This window comes from Diabrotica undecimpunctata, chromosome 9, assembly GCF_040954645.1.
Source record: "Diabrotica undecimpunctata isolate CICGRU chromosome 9, icDiaUnde3, whole genome shotgun sequence".
Classification (NCBI taxonomy): Eukaryota; Metazoa; Arthropoda; class Insecta; order Coleoptera; family Chrysomelidae; genus Diabrotica; species Diabrotica undecimpunctata.
This window is the reverse complement of record NC_092811.1, coordinates 30,196,791-30,217,675: the sequence shown is the minus strand read 5'-3', so window position 1 is coordinate 30,217,675 and position 20,885 is coordinate 30,196,791. Positions and strand designations below refer to the sequence as shown.

Below are 20,885 nucleotides of genomic sequence, written 5' to 3'. Positions count from 1 at the left end.
CATTGTTCATTGTAACTAGTTGTTTTAGCTTTAATAAATTCTTTTTAAAAAAGACTTTTCGGCATTCCCAAATTTTATATATATATATATATATATATATATATATATATATATATATATATATACATATATATATATATATATATATATATATATACATATATATATATATATATATATATATATATATATATATATATATATATATATATATATATATATATATATATATGGGTTGTAAAATATTTATTGTCTTAAATGTAGTAAACACATTAGTAATAGATAACAATGATTTCAATGTATATTATGTAAACTTATACAAAAAATGGTATAAAATGTAGAAAAGTCAATATTTATATTTTAAAATTTAGGAAAAATATTAAACATGTTCTGTTCCACAGGTTTAGATATCCAATATCCTAAACCAGCTTTCTGAAAAGCTGCATAAAATATTTTTTTCACAGCCGAATAATTAACGGCACAGTCTTTAGCGTGTGCTACAGTTATTGGTAAATTTTGGTCCTTTGAAATTCTGGATAATCGTCCATATAATAAGGCATATCTGTTAGCCAAACTATGTTTACAAATCGTGGAAATACTTTGTTTTGGTTTACCCATATCACATATCACTATTTCGGGTTCTTTCATGCCCAAAAACCAAATCACAGAAAAATCTGGAGCACTTTTTGGTATGCGTTCCTCAATAGATGTTACCATTAACATATCAGGTTTATTTGTGCGAAATGGTGACGGTAAGTTATCTAATCTATCTTCAACCCTTCCGTAAAGTGCTCTACATAAATGCGTTTTATTCATTTGGCTGCCAACTACCACCGAGCTTAAGTACACGGGGTCAATAAAATTAAGCAATAGAGATCCTTGTAGTCCCAAGACGTTCCATTTGCAAATTTTATCAGAACAGGACATAGTCTTCAGGGGTTCTCCCTGTTTAATTCCATCCCAAGTTTGAGTGACTGGATCTTTAACAGGTATTGAACCTTCGCCAGATTCTAACTTACTTCTTAATAGACCACAAGTTGTCAGATTTGATATTCCACTATTATAAATAGTGGCATCACCACAAGGAGATTTGCTTGTATATAAATGAAACTCAATTCCTTCTTTTAACCGATAACCATTCCCGTAAATCTTTGGTTCAAATATCGAGTTTTCACTAGTACTATCAGAGAGTAGCAGTTCAAGCTGGTCATAAAAGTAGAAAAGCAAACATCTTCGGGATAAAATTTCTGCATGCATATCATTGAGTGCGGTTCCGCTTAAACATATATTCTTTCCAGAGATACACTTCGTACCAGTTGTCACACATATTACTTCAGCAGTTGAAATATCTGAATCTTTCGTCATCACAATACCTACAAGGAAATAAAATCATATTAATAATGTTAATAAATTTTTCGATAAACTACATTCATTTTACATATTCCCAATTGTCAACAGACGCACGTGAAAGTCAAACAGGGTCGTACTGAGGTGTATCATATGATTTTTAAAAATATTTACTTTTGAAACTGTTAATGTAGTGGGTTCCCCCACAACAATATATTTATTTTGAATTCGATTTCCACTTCGGAAATTCCGTTAAGGTTAACGTCCGAAATCAGAATATTCTCAATACTACCCAGTTAATATCGAGATTCACCAGTCTAGTTGGTTAATATCGGAAGATAGAACGATATTTAGCCTTCAGTCGGACATCAATCGGCTAATCTCGACGTTAACACAAGTGTCTTGTTAAAGTCCTCATATTTCTATTTCTTAATCAAATGGTATTTTTGCAGGAAATATTGTTATTAATAATTGAAAATTTAAGTATTCAACATTCAATGAATTTAAAGACAGGTTTTACGAGAGTCTTGATAAACTTATTTCCGCAAAAACAAGTGAAAGAAGCAAAACGAAAAGCTAAGAAAAGAGCGTTGTCATCAATGCTGTTTGGAACAATAAGCTTGTTTCAAGCACAGTTTAAATATGTTACTAATAAAATTGTCACCATATGGGAAACTTCTTTATTATTAATTTTACGAAAAAATGTATTCTTCATAAAAACCTCTTCATGGTCTAAAATCTAAGATGGCAACCATCAGATATCAAATTTTATCAATCTTATACAAGGTATGTCAAAAAAAAATGATTTTAGAAAAAATATTCAACAACTAAAGCTTTATTAGAAGTACTAGAACATATTGTTCACGGTCTTGATGCAGGTGAACCTACTAATGGATTAATGTGTGATCTTACAAAAGCTTTTGATTGTGTGGATATTTAAACACTATTGATAAAATTGGAGTACTATGGAATACGGGGTAGCATACACGACCTTTTAAAACCATATCTTACAGGAAGAACACAGATTGTTGCATTTAATAATAAAAAATCTAATCCTCTATCAGTTTCAACTGGAGTACCGCAAGTTTCAGTTTTGGGACCTCTGCTATTCTTGATATATATAAATGATTTACCAAGTGCGTTGGAAAACACCAACTGTGATCTTTTTGCAGATGGCACAACCTTATTATGTAGAGATAAAACTGATTACAGTCAGGAAATATTAGAAAAATCTAAATCCTGGTTTAACTGTAACAAACTTAAATTAAACGAGCAGAAAACCCAGACAATAGTATTTAGTTTCGATAGATGGGTTAAACCAGCTGAACCAGTAAAGTTACTGTGGATACAAGATTGAACTGGTCATACCATATTGATGGATTGTGTAAGAAGCTCGCCTCACAGATTTTTGCCATGCCCAGACTGGCTACTTCTGTGAGTTGAGATATTCTTAGGTCACGTTATTTTGGAATAGTTCATAGTATCCTAAAATATTGCATAATTCTTTTGGGGAAACTCGTCCTATACATATAAAATTTTCACTTTTCAAAAAACAGCAATCTGAATTATTGATTCAGCAGAATATCGCTCCAGCTGCAAACCCTTGTTTAAAAAGTATGGCATTCTTCCTTTACCTTCAATATATTGGAGGTGGAAATTTTTGAAGAAAGATATAACAGGTAGATTAAAAGTTGCACATGTTAATATTCGTTCTTTATTTCCTAAAATAGTTGATTTAGCTAATTATGTTATTGATAAACAATTTGATATATTTTGTGTCTCTGAGACATGGCTCAAGCCAATAATACCAAATAACGCTGTACAAATTTATGGTTACAATTTAATTCGTCAGGACAGAATAGCCAACTGTCGAGGTGGAGGAGTTTGTATGTATATAAAAAATAATTATCAATTTTCTGAATTTAAATTTGACAATCACATAGAACAAATGTGGATCAAACTAAAAATTAATGACTTGTTGATAGGTATAGGTGTAGTCTATAAACCACCAGACTACATAATTAATACTTTTATTGAATTTTTTGAAAAATCTCTTGCTGATATGGTTACAGATTGTGATGAAATTTTTTGTTTGGGTGATTTTAATGTTGACTTACTCAATCCACATCTGAATCCAGCTCATAAAATTAATGACTTACTTGACAGTTTTAATTTGGTACAGATTATTGATGGGCCAACTCATATAACCCCTACATCGCAGACTCTGATTGATTATATAATTGTCTCAAACAAAAATAGAATAAGCTCCTTTGGTGTGTGTTCTCTTGACCACATAACAGACCATGAGCTTATTTATTGTGACGTCAATATCTTCCCAGAAAAACCAGCCCCAATTTTTAAGACAGTTAGAAATTTCAAACACTTTGATGTAAATCTTTTTTTACTTGATTTAAACTGTACTTTGTTTGCCAACATCTATCACATTGAAAACATCAATGATAAAGTAAAATTCTTAAGCAGCTCCATTTTGGCTCTCTTCGACAAACATGCTCCTTTTAAAAAGATTAAAGTCACTAAAAATTATAATCCTTGGCTAACAGATAATGTGAAACTTCTTATGTCACTAAGAGATCAGGCTAAAAAAAAGTGGCAGAAAACTAAGGAGGTAGCTCACCTTACCTACTACAAAATGATTAGAAATTATACAACATTAGCATGTGAGAATGAAAAAAAAGCTTTCTTTCAACACAAACTTCATGTGGGTGGGATAAAAAATACTTGGAAAAATTTACAACTCATTAATATTGGTAAGACAGAACACACAATTCCAGAAACATTAAAAGAACCCTATGAGATTAATCAGTACTACACATCTTGCATCCCACATCTAACAATCAATCAAAATACAATTGACAATTATTTAAATACTGTACCTAATCGCGAACAATTTACCTTTACTCCAGTATCTTGTGATCTAGTGCAAAAATTGTTATATACTATTAAATCTAATGCTCTAGGTTCAGACGGTTTAAACTTAAAAATGTTGCTTCAATGTTGCCCATTAATCATTCCTTATATAACGCATATAATGAATTGTTGCCTCTCAAGTAACTATTTTCCAGATGAATGGAAAAAAGCATTAATTAGACTCATACCTAAATGTAACAATCCATCCGAATATAAGGATCTTAGACCTATTAGTATTCTGCCTACTTTATCAAAAGTGTTAGAACGCATTATGCAAATGCAGCTTGGTGATTATATTTCTAACAATAATATCTTAACTGATTTTCAGTCCGGGTTTAGGCCATTTCACAACTGTGAAACAGCACTCCTTAAAATAACTGATGACATTTTGAGAGAAAGAGATGTGGGTAAGGTTACCATTTTAGTTTTGATCGATTTCTCTAAGGCATTCGACACTCTCAATCATTCACTACTCTGTGCAATTTTGAAGTCAATCGGCTTTTCCATAGATGCATTGAATATGGTTAAGTCATACTTGCATCACAGGAAACAGAGCGTCAAAGTAGACGAAAGAATCTCTGATTTTCTAAACATTTTGTCAGGTGTACCTCAGGGCTCAATCTTAGGTCCAATCTTATTTACTTTATACACCACCAATATTGGTACCTCCTTGAATACCTGTAAATTTCATCTCTATGCAGATGATACACAAATTTACCACTCATTTTACCCAGTTGACAGAGCAAGTGCTATTGAGATTGTTAATCAAGATATTAAATCATTGATTGCTTGGGCAGGAAATCATGCATTACATATAAATTCTAAAAAAACTAATCTGGTGGTTTTTGGTCCAAACAGGGTGTGTTTGGAAATGAGTAACATCATTGAAATAGTTGTTAATAATGAAACCATTAAACCTGTAACTAGTGCAAAAAATCTAGGTTTAACTTTAGATAATCACCTCAAATTTACAAAACATATTAACACCTGTGTGAGTAAAGCATTTCTTAGTCTAAGAACAATTTACCATAATCGCCGCTATCTGTCATACAAAGTAAAAAGAATATTGTGCGAAAGTCTGGTACTATCAAAATTTAACTATGGAGATGTTGTGTATGGGCCTTGTATTAGTTCAGATGACAGGAGAAGAATTCAAGTGGTTCAAAATTCGTGTCTTCGTCTGATCTGTGGTGTAAGAAGACACCAGCCTATTTCTCACAAATTAAAACATGTTAAATGGTTGAACATGGAAAAGAGAAGATTTCTACATGCTGCTTGTCTTTTCCACAAAATTATCAAAAACTCTCTACCAGCATATCTTTTTAAAAAAATTATATACAGAACTGACATACATAATGTTAATACAAGATATAAAAATACAATTACAGCTCCGCCACATCGTACAGAACAATTCAAAAATTCATTTACATATCAAATATCAAAAGTATATAATGGATTAGCTAAAGAATTAAAATTAAAATCGATTAAATCTTTTAAGAAATCTCTTAAATCTAAATTGCTAAGTGAGTAACAAATGTGCAACTATTTGATGACCTGTTATGAAGTATGTATAAACTGTGTGATAGTTTTTGTACAATATTTAAATGTTAAATGTTTCTATTGGTTATGGTTTTTAATTGATTGTTACATAACATGCAAAAAAATATATTATATTTTTTTTTCTCTCTTGCTTAAGATGAAAAGCAGAGGTACTGATTTCTTGAAATCAGCACCAACTGATCTTCGGCATTTTTTCTTTCTTATTGTATTTTATGCATATATAAATTATATATTTTGTGTATTGTATGAATTTGAAGGATATGAAGGTATGAATAAAGACCTTTATATATATATATATATATATATATATATATATATATATATATATATATATATATATTTAAAAGTTTGTTAACTGTTCATAATAATATACAAGATGTAAAAACACATGTTGATGAACATCAGTACAATACATGAAACAAAAATCATATCATTATTCTATATTCCAGATTTTATGTTACACAACTTAATACAATAGATTATAATCTGTATAATTATTTTTTAAACCTGAACAAAAATATTGATATAAGTCAATGAATTCTAAACAATTTTATAAATTAGCATAACACTTCTTGCTGGAACACTGTTTCTATAGTATACATGAATTTGTTTGTTTGAGTTCCTAGTTGGTCGTTTTTATGAAAACTATTTTACACCTAACTGAACTGTTTTTTTATATTCTTATATTTTTCACTGTATATGTTACATTGTGTGTTCTTGTATTATTTCTTAGCTATTTCCTATGTATACATAAGTGACTTATTTATATTGTGAAATGACATGTAGTGTATACTATGTAAAAATTGTTAATAAACATATCTATCCATGAATTTGGCTCAAGAGTAAAGTACCTTTATAGAGATGTGTAATACTGTGTTAAGTGGCACTCTCATATTGACACTTTAGAGTGTGTCAATCGTATTGATATAGTTGAAATGATACAGTGACACCAATGAGACAGTTCAACACAGCGTATTAAAATACATACTTTGTGATACAGTGTCGACTTTAGTCGACACAGTGTCAGTTTCTTTTTCGTTAATCTTCGACACACATACGATAAATTACAGCACACCCACACCACAAGTTCACAAATTTTGTTATGTAGTATACGCTGTTGTCGCGAGTATATTATTTGTAACAAAAAAGTGAAGAAAGTTTATAGTTGGCAATTAAAAGAATGAACTTATATAAGGAATTCATTTTTTAAGTAAAGTTTGAACTCACATGAAATGCCCCAGAATTGTTTTACTATTACTATAAATCTATAAACCAATTAGAATAAATATCAAATATCAACAATTAAACAAAAGTTATAACTTTAAGTTTAAGTACTTACACCAATTAAAAGATTTTGAAGGAAGTATTATATATCATCCATTTTTTCTTTCTTTAACTAAATTCGAATTTGGGAATACTTAGTCTTGAAGTATCCAATTTAGTGTAATTTTTCTTAAAATGTACTAATGTACCTTGAGAGAAAAAATTAACCCATAATTTTTCGAATACTGAGATCACTTCATGCAATAAAAAAGTGACTGAAGTATACCAATGTTATTTTGATAGAGTGTGTTTTAAAGAAATTCCATCATTTGGCAACTATGTGCAGTTATATTTAGAATTCCTATTAAAGGGTATCGTCTCCTGCTTGATGTAACACTATCGAACTGTTTCTGTGCACTATGCAACACATAATACTGAAACATGGTGTCATGACACTTTATTGTGCTGATACATTGTACTGATACAGGCAGCTGTGTCAGTGTCATTGTATCAACACTCAAAAATTTACGGTGTTACCCATGACTATACCTTTATATTTTACAATATATAATACAATACAATATTAAAATTTTTATTATGAAAAGTTGTTGTTATTAAAACCACGTTTTATTATACAATTACATCATTCTAATTGAAAAAAAAAATTAGTAATACCAAACATAATTTTTCTTTATTACAAATATGATAACTCTTCAGTTCTGATAGAAAGAAGGTTATTAATTCTTCAGTGTTCATTAAATTTTTAATGTATTTTATTTTGTGAAAAATTGCTATCATTTTTTATCAGAACAGAAGTGTTATTTATCATATTTGTAATAAATAAAAATAATGTTAGTTATCAGTAATTTGAGAAACATTTACAAACATTTTTTTTAATTAGAAAGATATAATTGCATATAAAACATATAGACATAGTTTTTAATTCCAAACAACTTTTCCTTATAACAATTTTCGATATTGGGAAATATAAAGGTACTTCACTATTGAGCAAAATTCATAATTTTGACATACTTCGTATAAGATTGATAAAATTTATTATCTGATGATTGTATCTTAGGTTTTAGACCATGCAGAGCTTTTATGAAGAATAACGATAATAAAAAAGTTTGTAATAAATAAAAATGATGTTAGGTATCATTAATTATAGTCTTAAGAAAACTATGTACCTGGAAAACAACTTAAAATCCATCATAGTTAAAGGATGGAGAAGATTGGCTAACAATAGTACAGAATGGGGGAAAGATAATAATAATGTAATAAGATGCTGAATATATCTTACCTGCAAGAACTTTACGTTTAGAATGGATCACATCATTTGACATTAAATTTTTAAACTTTGCTTTCACCAGGTTTCCAATAGTATCAGATAAAAGCTGATCTTGTACAGCATTTGGGGAGAAAGTAGGTATATCCCCACCAGTATAATTTTTCAGTTTACTTAAAGCAACAGTGGCAGCAGCTTCTGTTGCTGAGCTCTTATTGCCTCCAGTTCCTGTAAACTTATCACCATTAATGTTTACTGAAACTTGAAACCTAGCATAAGGGTCACTGGGATCCTCAGTATATGTGAAATTAACAGAAGGATATAGTTCACCCAAAATAACTGAAGACTTTTTAAATAATTTGTTTTTGATGTCTGTACTTATAACATTTGAAGTGGAAATATTTTTTAATGCTGTTGCTGCAGCTTCATATTTTGCAGATCGCTTTGTAGTGCCACTTCCATAATACTTTTTACCATCTACTTCAACACAAATCTTAAACATAGGATGAAGTTCAGTAACACTATAATTCACACTTCCTTTTATTTCATTTAATGCTGATATTGGATTTTTTTCTAGAGTGTAATTATTCTTATTGCTATTGGATGGTGAGTTTATTATCGAACTGGTTGGAGACCATTCCATCGAAGAAGGTTTTAGTGTTTCTTTTGATATGTTTTGACCAGATTCCTTTACATAATGATTAGTTGTTGTTTTATTTTGGGAAAATTGAATAGATGTCAATGCACTGCTAGCTGCTTTATGTTTAGCCTCATGTTTGGATTTTCCAATTCCATAATAGTCTTTACCATTAAGACGAACACACATTTTAAAAAACGGTTCATGACTAGAACCCCATTGAGCAACCACTTTATATTGTAATCCATTTTGTATACAATTCAGGGCAGCTACTGCATTTGGATAACTACTGTCACAAGTTAAAGGTTCTGGTGATGTTACAGTTTTTTTTACTAGGTTGATATTATCAGATTTATGGACATTTTGTTTAGTTATTCTCTCATTTTTGGAACACTGAATAGATTCCAAGGCTCTTCTAGCTGTATTATGTTTAGCCTCATGTTTTGATTTTCCAATTCCATAATAGTCTTTACCATTAAGATGAACACACATTTTGAAAAATGGTTCATGACTAGAACCCCATTGAGCAACCAATTTATAGTGTAATCCATTTTGTACACAATTCAGAAAAGCTATTGCATTTGGAAAACTATTGTTACAAGTTGATGGTTCAGGTGATTTTACAGTTTCAATTGTTGTTGTGGTTTTATCAGATTTATGTGATTTCAATTTTGTTTCTACATGTTCTCTGCTCACTGTTACATCCATCATAATTTTATAACATGAAACTACTAATTCTGTTTTGTTATAGCTGTTTATGTAGTTAAAATTTACTTAAACTCCTACATAAAATCTTAAAACATAACTTCCACAAAATTCATAAACCATTTTATCACAACTGATAAATATGTTTTTTCAAATTGATCAACTCTACCCATGATTGGTTAATCACAGTGTTGCCGATGTCACGATAAGAAATTTAGACAGCTGCTAAAATTATCAGATTTTGCCAAAAATTATGTTAAAATTTTTGCAAAATTATGTTAAAATTTTTGCAAAATTATGTTAAAAATTTTTATCTTGGTAGTTTCTAAAGGTAATAAAAATACATTAAAAAAATTATTTTATTCAACTTAACTTGTTAATTAAAAAAAACATGAACAAAATATATTTAATATCAAATAGGTACCTACTATAATAAAACTAATTTACATATGGAACGCTTTCAAATAAAATTGCCTTATTCTCATCTTGTGAAGATGAAGAGTTCATGTGATTAAAATAATTTAACATTTTTTTGTCTCTTTGTAAATCCATTTACTGTTTGGGTACATAATTTATTTCGAATTTTAGTTTTTATTAAATTGACCTTAGAAAATATTCGCTGACAGGTCGCATTTGAATGTGGACAAACAAGGATATCTAAAATAAAATAAAGATTTTTGAATTTCTGCACTGCTGCAGTTATCAGTTAATGCACCAACTTTGTACCAGTACTTATCTACTTCAAATTCTTTTTTAATATTCTCTGGAATTTCTAAAAATACAAGCGCCATTCATCGTCAATCTTTTGTATTAATTCATGGTCATTATTATTTACAATTCTAGGAAATGCACATATAATATCATATATAGAATTAGGTTTTTCAATCGATTTTGGATCAAAAGTTGCAATATGTAATAATAAGGGACTTCTAAAATCAAATCGTTTTTTAATTTCTAAGCAACTCACAATTAAAAATTTAAGACACCTAGTATAAAAGTCAGTTTTCTTCTCTTAACTGAGTTTTCCAATATTTTGAATAACTTCTACACCGAGATAAATATTTAGTAAATTTAGAAATTGCTTTGAATTTTCTGGATTTATCTCTGCTAAAGCAGATTAATGAACATAATTGGGATTTAAATAACTTAATAACAATGTTTTATAAGTTTCTGAAACTTTTTTAAAAACAACCGTAATTACTACCTACCTACCTACTAATTACTAAATATTTTGGTATAAAAAATAACTTATATATTCTATAAGAATAATTTTCTAACATTTTATTTACCCTTTTGGATTTGGACGAAATCGACTTTGTAGAAATTTCACCTTTTTCGAAATTTTTGGGACTTTTCATTTTTCCTTTTTTTGCTTAATTAGTCTTAGGTGTGATAATTAATAACTTTCTCTTCAGATTCTTAGTTCTAAGACTAATTATCACTTTTATTGTAGATTCTTAGTTTTAGTTAACATTTATTTGCATTTGTTTTAAAAAGGTATTTCCCCCTCTAGCTTGTGGGTATATACGGCCTATATGTCCACGGACCGTGACCCTTACCCGGGCGATGTAGGGATCTTTCAAATAAGACTTACTGTACTTTCCCGGGCTACATATAAGAATCAGAGTTATGTTAGGCAATTCTACATACAGAAAATTATTATTGTCAGCTTTTATTTTGATTTTAAATCTTATAATAGGCCAATGTATTATGTCCCATGATTCCCACAGGCATACGCATAAAATTATGTTAAAATTATCAATTATGTTAAAAAAATATTTATTATCAGAATGCCATAAAAATTATGTTAAAATCTGATAATTATGTACAAATCGGCAACTCTGGTTAATCATGATTCATGACATTGTTTTTCTTCTTTTGTACTCTGTCAACAACTGACTCATATTCGTGATTCATAATTACAATTTCTAATTCAGTGATGTAATTCCAATTGATAATCATAAACCAGTGATATGAAAGAGCTCTCAACCTTTATCACACAATGGACATGTATATCTTCCATTCTATATCATTGTCACAGTAGAGTAGATAACAGCACAGTTTAACGTTTAACCATGATAACAGTGCCAAAGTTTAATCAAAGAATATAGACGCATCTTCTACATTCTTTGGTTTAAGGTTGATCTTCACCCTCGATTAATTTGTTTCTGATCCTAGAGATGGCTCTACTGCGGCAACTACTGTGGTAATTTTTTTAACTTAATCGTAGATTTCTACATGATGACTCTGTAATATTTTTAAACCCTAATATAAATTACAGTTTTCTATCATTATATCCATTGGCTGAGTTGCCAAGTTGTGTAGACAGTAATTTTATCAAATACCTAGTAGACCAAATAAGCAAAGATATCTTTAACAACATCTTTATGTGTAATATTTTACTGCTCCGCTGTGTCAATCGGAATATATTAAAGTTACGCATTTGCAAGAACATAATCCACACATATCATTGAAAAATGACATATTTATTATGTAAACATTTTTATCGACAAAGAGGTACTTAGCGGCGCTATCTGTGAATATCGTATTACCATTAAATTTATACATGCAATCATATATTAGATTTTTGTTGATAGTTAAAAATTTAATTATCTGGTATGTATAATAATATTTTAGTGGGATTTATATGAAAAATGGTCAATCGTCAAAAATGTTATTTAAAACATGCGAACATGTCTTTCTTTTGGTCTATTTATTACTGGTTTCAGGTTTGTTATCTTCCTTATTAGTGCGTCTTTTTCTCTTCTTTGTATGTGTCCAAACCATCTCAGTCTGTGTGGATTAATAAATTTCACTATGTCTTCCCCTTCGGTTATATTTCTATTTCTTATTTCATGCTTCATTAGTCTTCTATATTCTCTCCTTGTTCGGGCTTTATTGGGCTGTTTATTCTTATCATTTTGCTTTTAATAATTCTTACTTTTTCTTTATATTTTACTTTTTATTTATATTTTTATTTTCTTTATATCTATTTTCGTAAGACATATTACTTTCGCTACGTATGCTATCACTGGTCTAATTGCTACTCTATATATTTTTGTCTTTGTTTTTTGCTGTTTTTTATCTTTAAGTAGTGAATGATATTTCCAAAACACGATGTTCTTCTCTCACCTTGTGTGCGTGGTAGTGTCATGCGTTGGATGTACGATTTGGGGTAGTTGATGCCTATTTAGTTATCACGGTTCTATTTGGTCTAATTAGTTCTTCAGTTTCCGTATTCGACCATTTTATATAGCCAAATGAGTATGTGAAATGTGGTATTGCGTATGTGTTTATTACTTTTACTATGTGCTTGAAATTAAGTTTGCTTTTGAGTATTAGTATCCCAGATTTAGTCATACGGCTCACACTCCATCTAAGGGGAAAATTCACTCATCCCAGATACCTACGGTATCAAAAGGATTAAGCTCTGGTGGGACTTTTTCCGTGTTACCGAGCCCTAGGTGGCTTGGTATGTTGGAGTATCTCCCAAAAATTTTCGTACACATCTGGACGTTGAGAGTACTACAGCTTTCTGCATAGTCTTGTAGAGATGTTCATTCAGACCTAGCTTTTTTATGTTTTCTAGGAGTTTCTTTGGAATTACTCCAGTAGTAGAGAGAATAATAGGTATTGTCTGGGTACTTTCCATTCTCCACTGTCTTCGTATTTGAATTTCCAGATCCCTGTACTTGGCGATTTTTTCGTTCTGTTTAACACGAAGACTATTGTTGTTGGGTATCGCCACATCAATTAATGTTGTTTGTCTCTTTAGTTTATTAACTAGTATGAGATCTGGTCTATTATGTGCCACTGTTTGTTCTGTGAGCACAGTGCGGTCCCAGTATAGCTTGTAGTTGTCATTGTCAAGTATACTCTCAGGAACGTATTGATAATATGGAAGATGGTTTGTTTGAAGAAGTCCCAGTTTGATAGCTATCTCTTGATGAATGATCTTTCTTACTGAGTCGTGCCGTTCCTTATATTCAGTTGCAGCAAATGCCTGACAGTCCCGGTAAGATGTTGGATGGTTTCCTGAGCTTAACATCCATATCGGCATTTGTCATTCTGGACCTGAGGGTCTTTAACGATATATTTCAGGTAATTTTTGGTTTGTATAACCTGATCCTGAATGGCCAGTAGTGAATCTTCTGTTTCAGGGAAAATCTTTCCTGACGTCAGCCAATAGTTCGACGCTATATTGTCGACATGGTCTTGACTGACCTGATTGGGATGTCGCCCGTGCAGAGGTTCACCCATCAAACAGAGAAAGAAATAGGTATGAACCCTGTGACTGTAAGAGAGATGATCGTGAAGATGACTGGAAGTACGGAGGGATGGAATAGTGTTCACAATTACATCCGAGCAGTCATTAAAAAGAAAGAAGAAGAAGAGAAACACCAACCGAGCCAACGACAGAGATAAGATCTAATTACTATTTTAATGGAAATAAGCCACAATTGAAGGTTAAAATAAGTTTATTGACGTTTGAATCTTTGATCTTTGATCTTGCACTAATAACTTGTTTATACTCCAACAATTAATAGAAAAAAGAATAGTAGTTGGTACCAAAGTACATCTAGCCTTCATCGACCTAGAAAAGGCGTATGATACAGTTCCAAGACTTAAATTGTGGCAACAACTCGACATTAGTCCATACCTTTTAGGAATAATTACAGAAGTATACAGGGAGAACACTACTTACCTAAAAATCGGAAATAGACTATCAGAGCCAATAAAAGTAACTAAAGGACTAAAACAAGGATGCATAATGTCACACTCACTGTTTAATTTATATATTGAGGCAGCCCTCCATAATTGGAAAAACCACTGCCTGGGAATGGGAATCCCCATAGGAAATGACGTACTGTTCTCCCTGAACTTTGTGGATGACCAAGTCGTCCTAGCTCAAGATTTTTATGATCTAGAATTTACGATATAGCGTCTATACAGAGAATATGTAAAATGTGGGTTATAAGTCAGCATGAAGAAATCAGAATATTTAGTTATCAATTCAGATGCAAGGTTTGAAGTGTTGATCGACGAGGACGTGGAAATCAAACAAGTGGAAAAATTTAAATATTTAAGTGCACTCATTGCTAAGAACGGCTTGGGACAAACTGAAATTAAACACCCAATTTCTCAGAGACGTAAAATTGTAGGATGTCTGAACTCCTTATGGTGGGATCGCAACATTTCCAAAAGGAACAAAAAAAGAATAGGGCAAACCATGGTTGAATCTAGTTCTTTGTTATGGCTCTGAAGTATGGACAATTGTCAATGCAGACCTGAAGAGAAGATTGTTAGCAGTTGAAATGGATTATTTGAGAAGAAGTGCTAGAACATCAAGCCAGGAAAGGAAGACCAACGCTACAGAAACGGTCATTGACAGAATAGAAAAAGAGGTTCAAAATGGTTTGGACACCTATTGAGAATGCCTGACGAACGTTGGCCCCAAAAACTTCACAAATGGATGCCCCCTGGAAGAAGAAAAAGAGGTAGAACTTGGCGCTCATGGAATGAAGGAATTAGAAGAGCGATGGAATCGAAAGGTTTGGAGGAGGAGCATGCCTTAAACCGGCAGGATTGGCGGAGAAGAACGGGAATACGGCGATAGTTGTCTCCAAAATGTATTGTATTTACAAGTTGGCTTATTCCCATTAAAATAGTAATTACTTTAAAAGCCACAAGAAAATAGTTTCAGAACAATAGATAAGATTTAGATAAGAGAAGTGAGTGTACCAAAAATGTCTTTACCCCACTTTCGGAGTACGGTACGTGCGACAGTCAAATGCACACAAGTAAGAGAGTGTGGTTTTAGTTGGTAGGCAGGATAATAGATATAGATACCTGAATCTTTGGCACTGCTATCTTTAGTACTTTAAATTAAACTAAAACCCAAATTTTAGGGACTCAAAATGGAGGTAGCATAAAAAAATTTCAAACCCCCCCCCTCAGACAATTTCTGTGTACGATACTGGTTATGCAAGAAACACTATTTTTATAAATACTAAAATAATTAACTAAAAACGCCTAAATAGGTTTTTAAAACTAAATAGGTTTTTTATAGATATATTACTTATAGAGTGTAAATTTTATGATATCCTACTTTCAAAATAAAAGTTGCAGTATCTACTATTCTGTAACTCTGTAAGTTTCAGCATGACGGGTTCAAAGTTCAAACCGATAACATTCCTATTAAATTTTGTTGTTATCTGTCAAAGTGTTGTACAAAGTAATTGATATGGCAACCCTGTTAGTGTGACGTTTTGCTTGAAGCGTTTCGAAGCCGAACGTAATGCTATCTATCGATGATAAATACTACCATTCAGGGACGTATTTATGGGGGGGGTTTAGGGGGTTCAAACCCCCTCCTTGCAGTCCATGCAAAACTATTACTTTTAATCCAATATTACATGTATAAAAAATAAAAATAAATTAATGAGTCAGCGCACGGATGCTGTCGGTCCGCAGTAGCAGCGTAGATACAGATAAACTAATACCTATTAGAATTAGAACGCTATTAGTAGTTATATCACCGTACACCTATTCCAAATAGTAGGTTCACTCTTTTGATCTTGGCTCTTGCCGAAAGATTTTTTGCCGGTAGTCATAAATGATATTGAACGCTCCGCAAATACATTGAACGGTGCCTGAACGATAGAAATTTAGAGAGGACTGACCGGTGAGAATTTGGTAGGTACGGGGCGTGAGACGACGGGGGCAGGTAAACCGGCGCTAAATCGAGAGTGACCCAACTTATTTTATCACTGAACGGTGGTTATATATGAGTCGCAGTCTAGTGCTGTCTGTCTAGTGCCAGTCTTGTTTGTCGGCCGGCCGGTGCATATGTGGATTTGTGTATTGTTTTCTTTATTTTGTTGCTATCGTACAAGTACAAATCCAGTAAACTGTTGTATTTGTCGAAATTTTTGTGGTGTTTGTGTAAGTATCTACAGTGTCGTTACGTATATATAGATAATATAATAATTATTATTTGGATATTGCTTAATATTAATGTTTTAGTGAAAGAAGTATGAAACGAACTTTACAGCAGTCGCTTTTGGGATTTTTTCCAAAGAAGGGGAAAACTAATGATGAACCGAATCCTCAAAACGATAAAATCCTAACTACGACGAGTATGGATATTAGTACAGATGGGGATGCTCCAACTCCCTCCACCTCAGATAGAAACAGAGAACCAAGCAATGGTAAGTTACTTTAATTTTAATCTCTCACCATTTTAAAGCATTTTTTTTAGCTGGTCTGGATTCTGGTATGGACTACGATTTTGGTAAATATTTATCAAATAATCCAAAAAATGACGAAGAAAAATTAACAGTTTTAAAAGAAACTTGGACCCCTCCAGAGACTTTTAAGTTCCCCGTCTGTGGTAAAAGAAAACTTTGTTTTCAACGTCATTGGACCCAAAAGAATCCATGGTTAGTATATTCAAATATGTTACAAGGATCATTATGCAAAATGTGCGTTTTATTTGGACAGACCGAAGGTGGTCGCGGTGATCAAAAACTTGGAAGTTTTGTCACAAAACCATTTAATAACTGGAAAAAAGCTCTGGAGAAAATGGAACATCATCGAAATACAAATTATCATAAATATGCTGTTGAACGGGCAAGAAATTTTGTAAGCGTTATGGAAGGTCAAACTCGTGATATTACAGAGTCGTTTAATGAAGAAAATAAAAAAATTGCCCGAGAAAATAGAGAGAGGCTATGTGCCATAGTGGACACAATCTTATTTTGCGGACGGCAGGAATTGCCTTTGAGAGGAAATCAAGACTCTGGTGAAATCGGTATTATAGATCCTCTACATAATGACGGTAATTTTCGTGCACTACTTCGTTTTCGTGCGCAAGCTGGTGATGAAGTACTTAAAAATCACCTTATTTCTCAAAGCAATCATTCTCGGGCTATGTACACATCGTCCGTCGTTCAAAATGAAATTATTGATTTGTGTGGAAATGCTGTTCAGGAGCAAATAATAAATAGAGTGAAACAATCAGGTTTCTTTGCTGTACTTGCTGACGAAACTCAAGACATTTCGCGTCACCAACAACTCTCACTTTGCCTTCGGTATGTAGACTGCTCTTCTGGAAAGGCACTTATTCGAGAGGATTTCATTGAATTTATACACGTTGATGAAGTAACAGGATTAGCTCTAGCTACGACAATCATCGATAAACTTAAGTCGTTTGGATTAGATTTGGAGAATTTAGTTGGCCAGGGCTATGATGGTGCGGCTGTGATGAGCGGACGATTTAAAGGAGTAAGAACAATAATCATGGACAAATATCCTCGAGCACTATTCGTACACTGTGTGGCGCACACATTAAACTTAGTTTTGGGTCATTCATGCGAGATCCCTGCAATACGAAACTGCATCGGAACTATTAAAAGTATAATTAACTTCTTTCGGCAATCTGCACTCCGGGATGGACTTTTAAAAAGAACTGCGGACGAGATTGAAGCACCTCATTCAACGCTTATCTCGCTTTGTGAGACACGCTGGACAGAAAAACATACAGCCGTCGAAAGATTTGCTGAGATGTTTCCTGTAGTAAATTCCGTGCTTCAAGAACTTCAAGAATCTGGAAGGGAAATTGCAACCCAAGCTTACCAGTTACAAGTCGCAATGGAAAACAGTCAATTTATAGTTTCACTAACTATTTTAAGGAAGGTTTTCTCCTATACGTCAAGCTTAAACCGAACCCTACAAAAAGTCAATGTAGATTTAACCGACTCTTGCAGTTACGTAAAAACAATAAAAACCACTTTACAGAACCTTCGTAACGAACGTGAATTCTCAAATCTTTTTGAGGAAGCAAAAAAATTAATTTCAGCAGATATAACTGTTCCAAGAGTAAGTAGGAGACAATTGAACCGCAATAATATACCAGGGGACACTGCTGAAGTTTACTATCGGCGAAATATATTTTATCCATTTATAGAACATGTAGTGACCGAGCTTGATGCTCGCTTTAAACCTCACGAAGAAGCAATTTCAGGAATTCAGTTGCTTCTACCAGATCGCACCCAAAATACTGAGAGAGCAAAGAAATGTATAGCAGGAATCGGAGAAATATTTCTCAGGGAAGTTGAAATAAAACATTTAGTAAGTGAGTATGAGCTTTGGCACAACCACTGGTGCAATCAAGAACAGCCGTCTACTGCACTAGAAGCTATGGACCGATGTGATGAAATTTTTTTTCCAACGGTTAGGAAACTTCTTCAAATTTTAGCAACACTTCCAGTATCTACTGCCACACCTGAACGTACTTTTTCATCACTTAAACGGTTAAAAACTTATCTTAGAAATAGAATGGGAGACGAGAGGCTTACAGGATTAGCTCTCATGAGTATTCATCGGAATGTGACAATAGGTCTAAATTCCTCAGAAATTGTAAATAAGTTAGCTGAAAGAAGGAAGAGAATGAATTTAATTTTGTAAAACGGTATTTTAAGTTTTAATAAAATTTTTAGAAATTTGTTTTTATTACTTTTTTCAAAGGTATTTCAAAACCAAGCCCCGGTTTTACTTAATTTGGAAATTAGGATCCCCCCCCATTAAAAAACTATAAATACGTCCCTGCTACCATTGCTTCAGATGGAGCCATCTCCCTACATTACGATTTTAAGGTGGCAGTTCAAGACATAATTCTTGTTTAACGAGATTTTTCATATGTTTAGGAAAAAATATTTAACTTTTTGTTACAAATATTTTCCACTTTTACAGTTTTATATATGTTGTTATTAAAAAAATTTTCGGTTTCTTACCGGTAACTTTATTATAAGCCAAAACATATTATTTTTTCCTATTGGAACAAAACTGTAAATTCAAAAATTTTCAAAAAATTCATAATTATTTCTTATAATCATATCTTGATGCTGTAAAAAAATTAACAAAATCCTATGTTTGGTTTTCCCGCTATATACTTGGAAAAAAGTAGTTTTTTTGAGTTTTTTCAAAAACGAAAACATGAAGTTTGTTTAAAAGTTGTCAAAATACTTCTAGACATCACATATACCTTCTCAAATTTTTTGAATTTGGGGTTTGTCTTTTGGGGGGTGCAGTGAAGAATTCTTTAGCAACATTGTGGCAGTAAGCCAAATTAAAATGTGACAGTAGTTTCACTTGTTATAAACATAAACAAAACAAATAATTGACAAACGTAACCTTGAGAACTTCCACTTCCACGGTCCATTATCAATCTACCAATGGTTAATCGATTCATCCGTCACCGTCATTAATCAATTTTAGAGATATTAAACCAAGTTTGATTTCTATGATTAATTTAAAACCACAGAGTTCTATTAAATACAGGTCAAGCCATAGATGTAATAATAAACTATTAAATAGATATGTATATAGCATTTTTCATATAAAAATTCTTGCACGTCATTCAAGATTTACGACGTCAGAGTCAGAACCCCACCTTGACTTATATATACCTAATCCAAGGTTAGTAGATATTTAAGTAGGTTGTCTCGTAACTATAGACCAATCAAATGCTCGCTTTTTAAAGGCGGGAATACGTCACCCATACGACACTTTTAAAATTGCCATAAGCTTCAATGCTAATATAAGGTTCAAAAACTTAGGTTTTGCAATATATTTTAGGATTTTCTTGGGTATAGGGATGTTAAGTGGTTCTTATATTAGTAATTATATCAATTTTTTTTCTAAAACCAATAGTCTGATGACAAAAAATAGAATTGATTATAGTGATAATATTGTGTGTTTTAAATGGAGATAACAGTTTATTTCGCACAAAAACCCAAAAAAAACAGTAGAAAAAGTTCAAAAGCAAAAATACTAAATATGTAGGAACTTACTTATTATGTTTTTCCTGGAATTTGCAGCATTTTTATCATATCTAGTGGTAGGCAAAAAAAAAACAATAGGTAATATAAATAATTTATTATTAGATTAAAATACAAAAAATGATTCGTCCTTCAAGCACAAATCTTCAAGCTATATATACTTATCTCATCTAAAAAATATATCATTATTATAACGTACAAAACTACATATAATTGTTATGACAAACCTTGATATCACGGCTACGAAAACACACTTCACAAGTGTTTATGTACACAAATAAGTAAATAAGAAGTCTCTATAAATAATATTGTCCTTATA

The 20,885-nt window shown here is 31.9% G+C and overlaps 2 protein-coding genes across 2 annotated transcripts; one reads left to right on the top strand and one right to left on the bottom strand.

Moving 5' to 3' along the window:
- Positions 1–276: 276 nt before the first annotated feature.
- Positions 277–9,904, bottom strand: LOC140449748 (double-stranded RNA-specific editase Adar-like). The gene is made up of 2 exons (XM_072543068.1): positions 8,399–9,904; positions 277–1,373 (listed from the first exon to the last, which is right to left on the bottom strand). Exons 1-2 carry the CDS (start codon positions 9,729–9,731, stop codon positions 361–363), a joined length of 2,346 nt encoding a protein of 781 aa, XP_072399169.1. The 5' UTR covers positions 9,732–9,904; the 3' UTR covers positions 277–360.
- A 6,962-nt stretch (positions 9,905–16,866) lies between these two features.
- On the top strand, positions 16,867–19,193 carry LOC140450504 (zinc finger MYM-type protein 1-like). The gene is made up of 2 exons (XM_072544157.1): positions 16,867–16,936; positions 16,987–19,193. Exons 1-2 carry the CDS (start codon positions 16,867–16,869, stop codon positions 19,191–19,193), a joined length of 2,277 nt encoding a protein of 758 aa, XP_072400258.1.
- Positions 19,194–20,885: the final 1,692 nt, after the last annotated feature.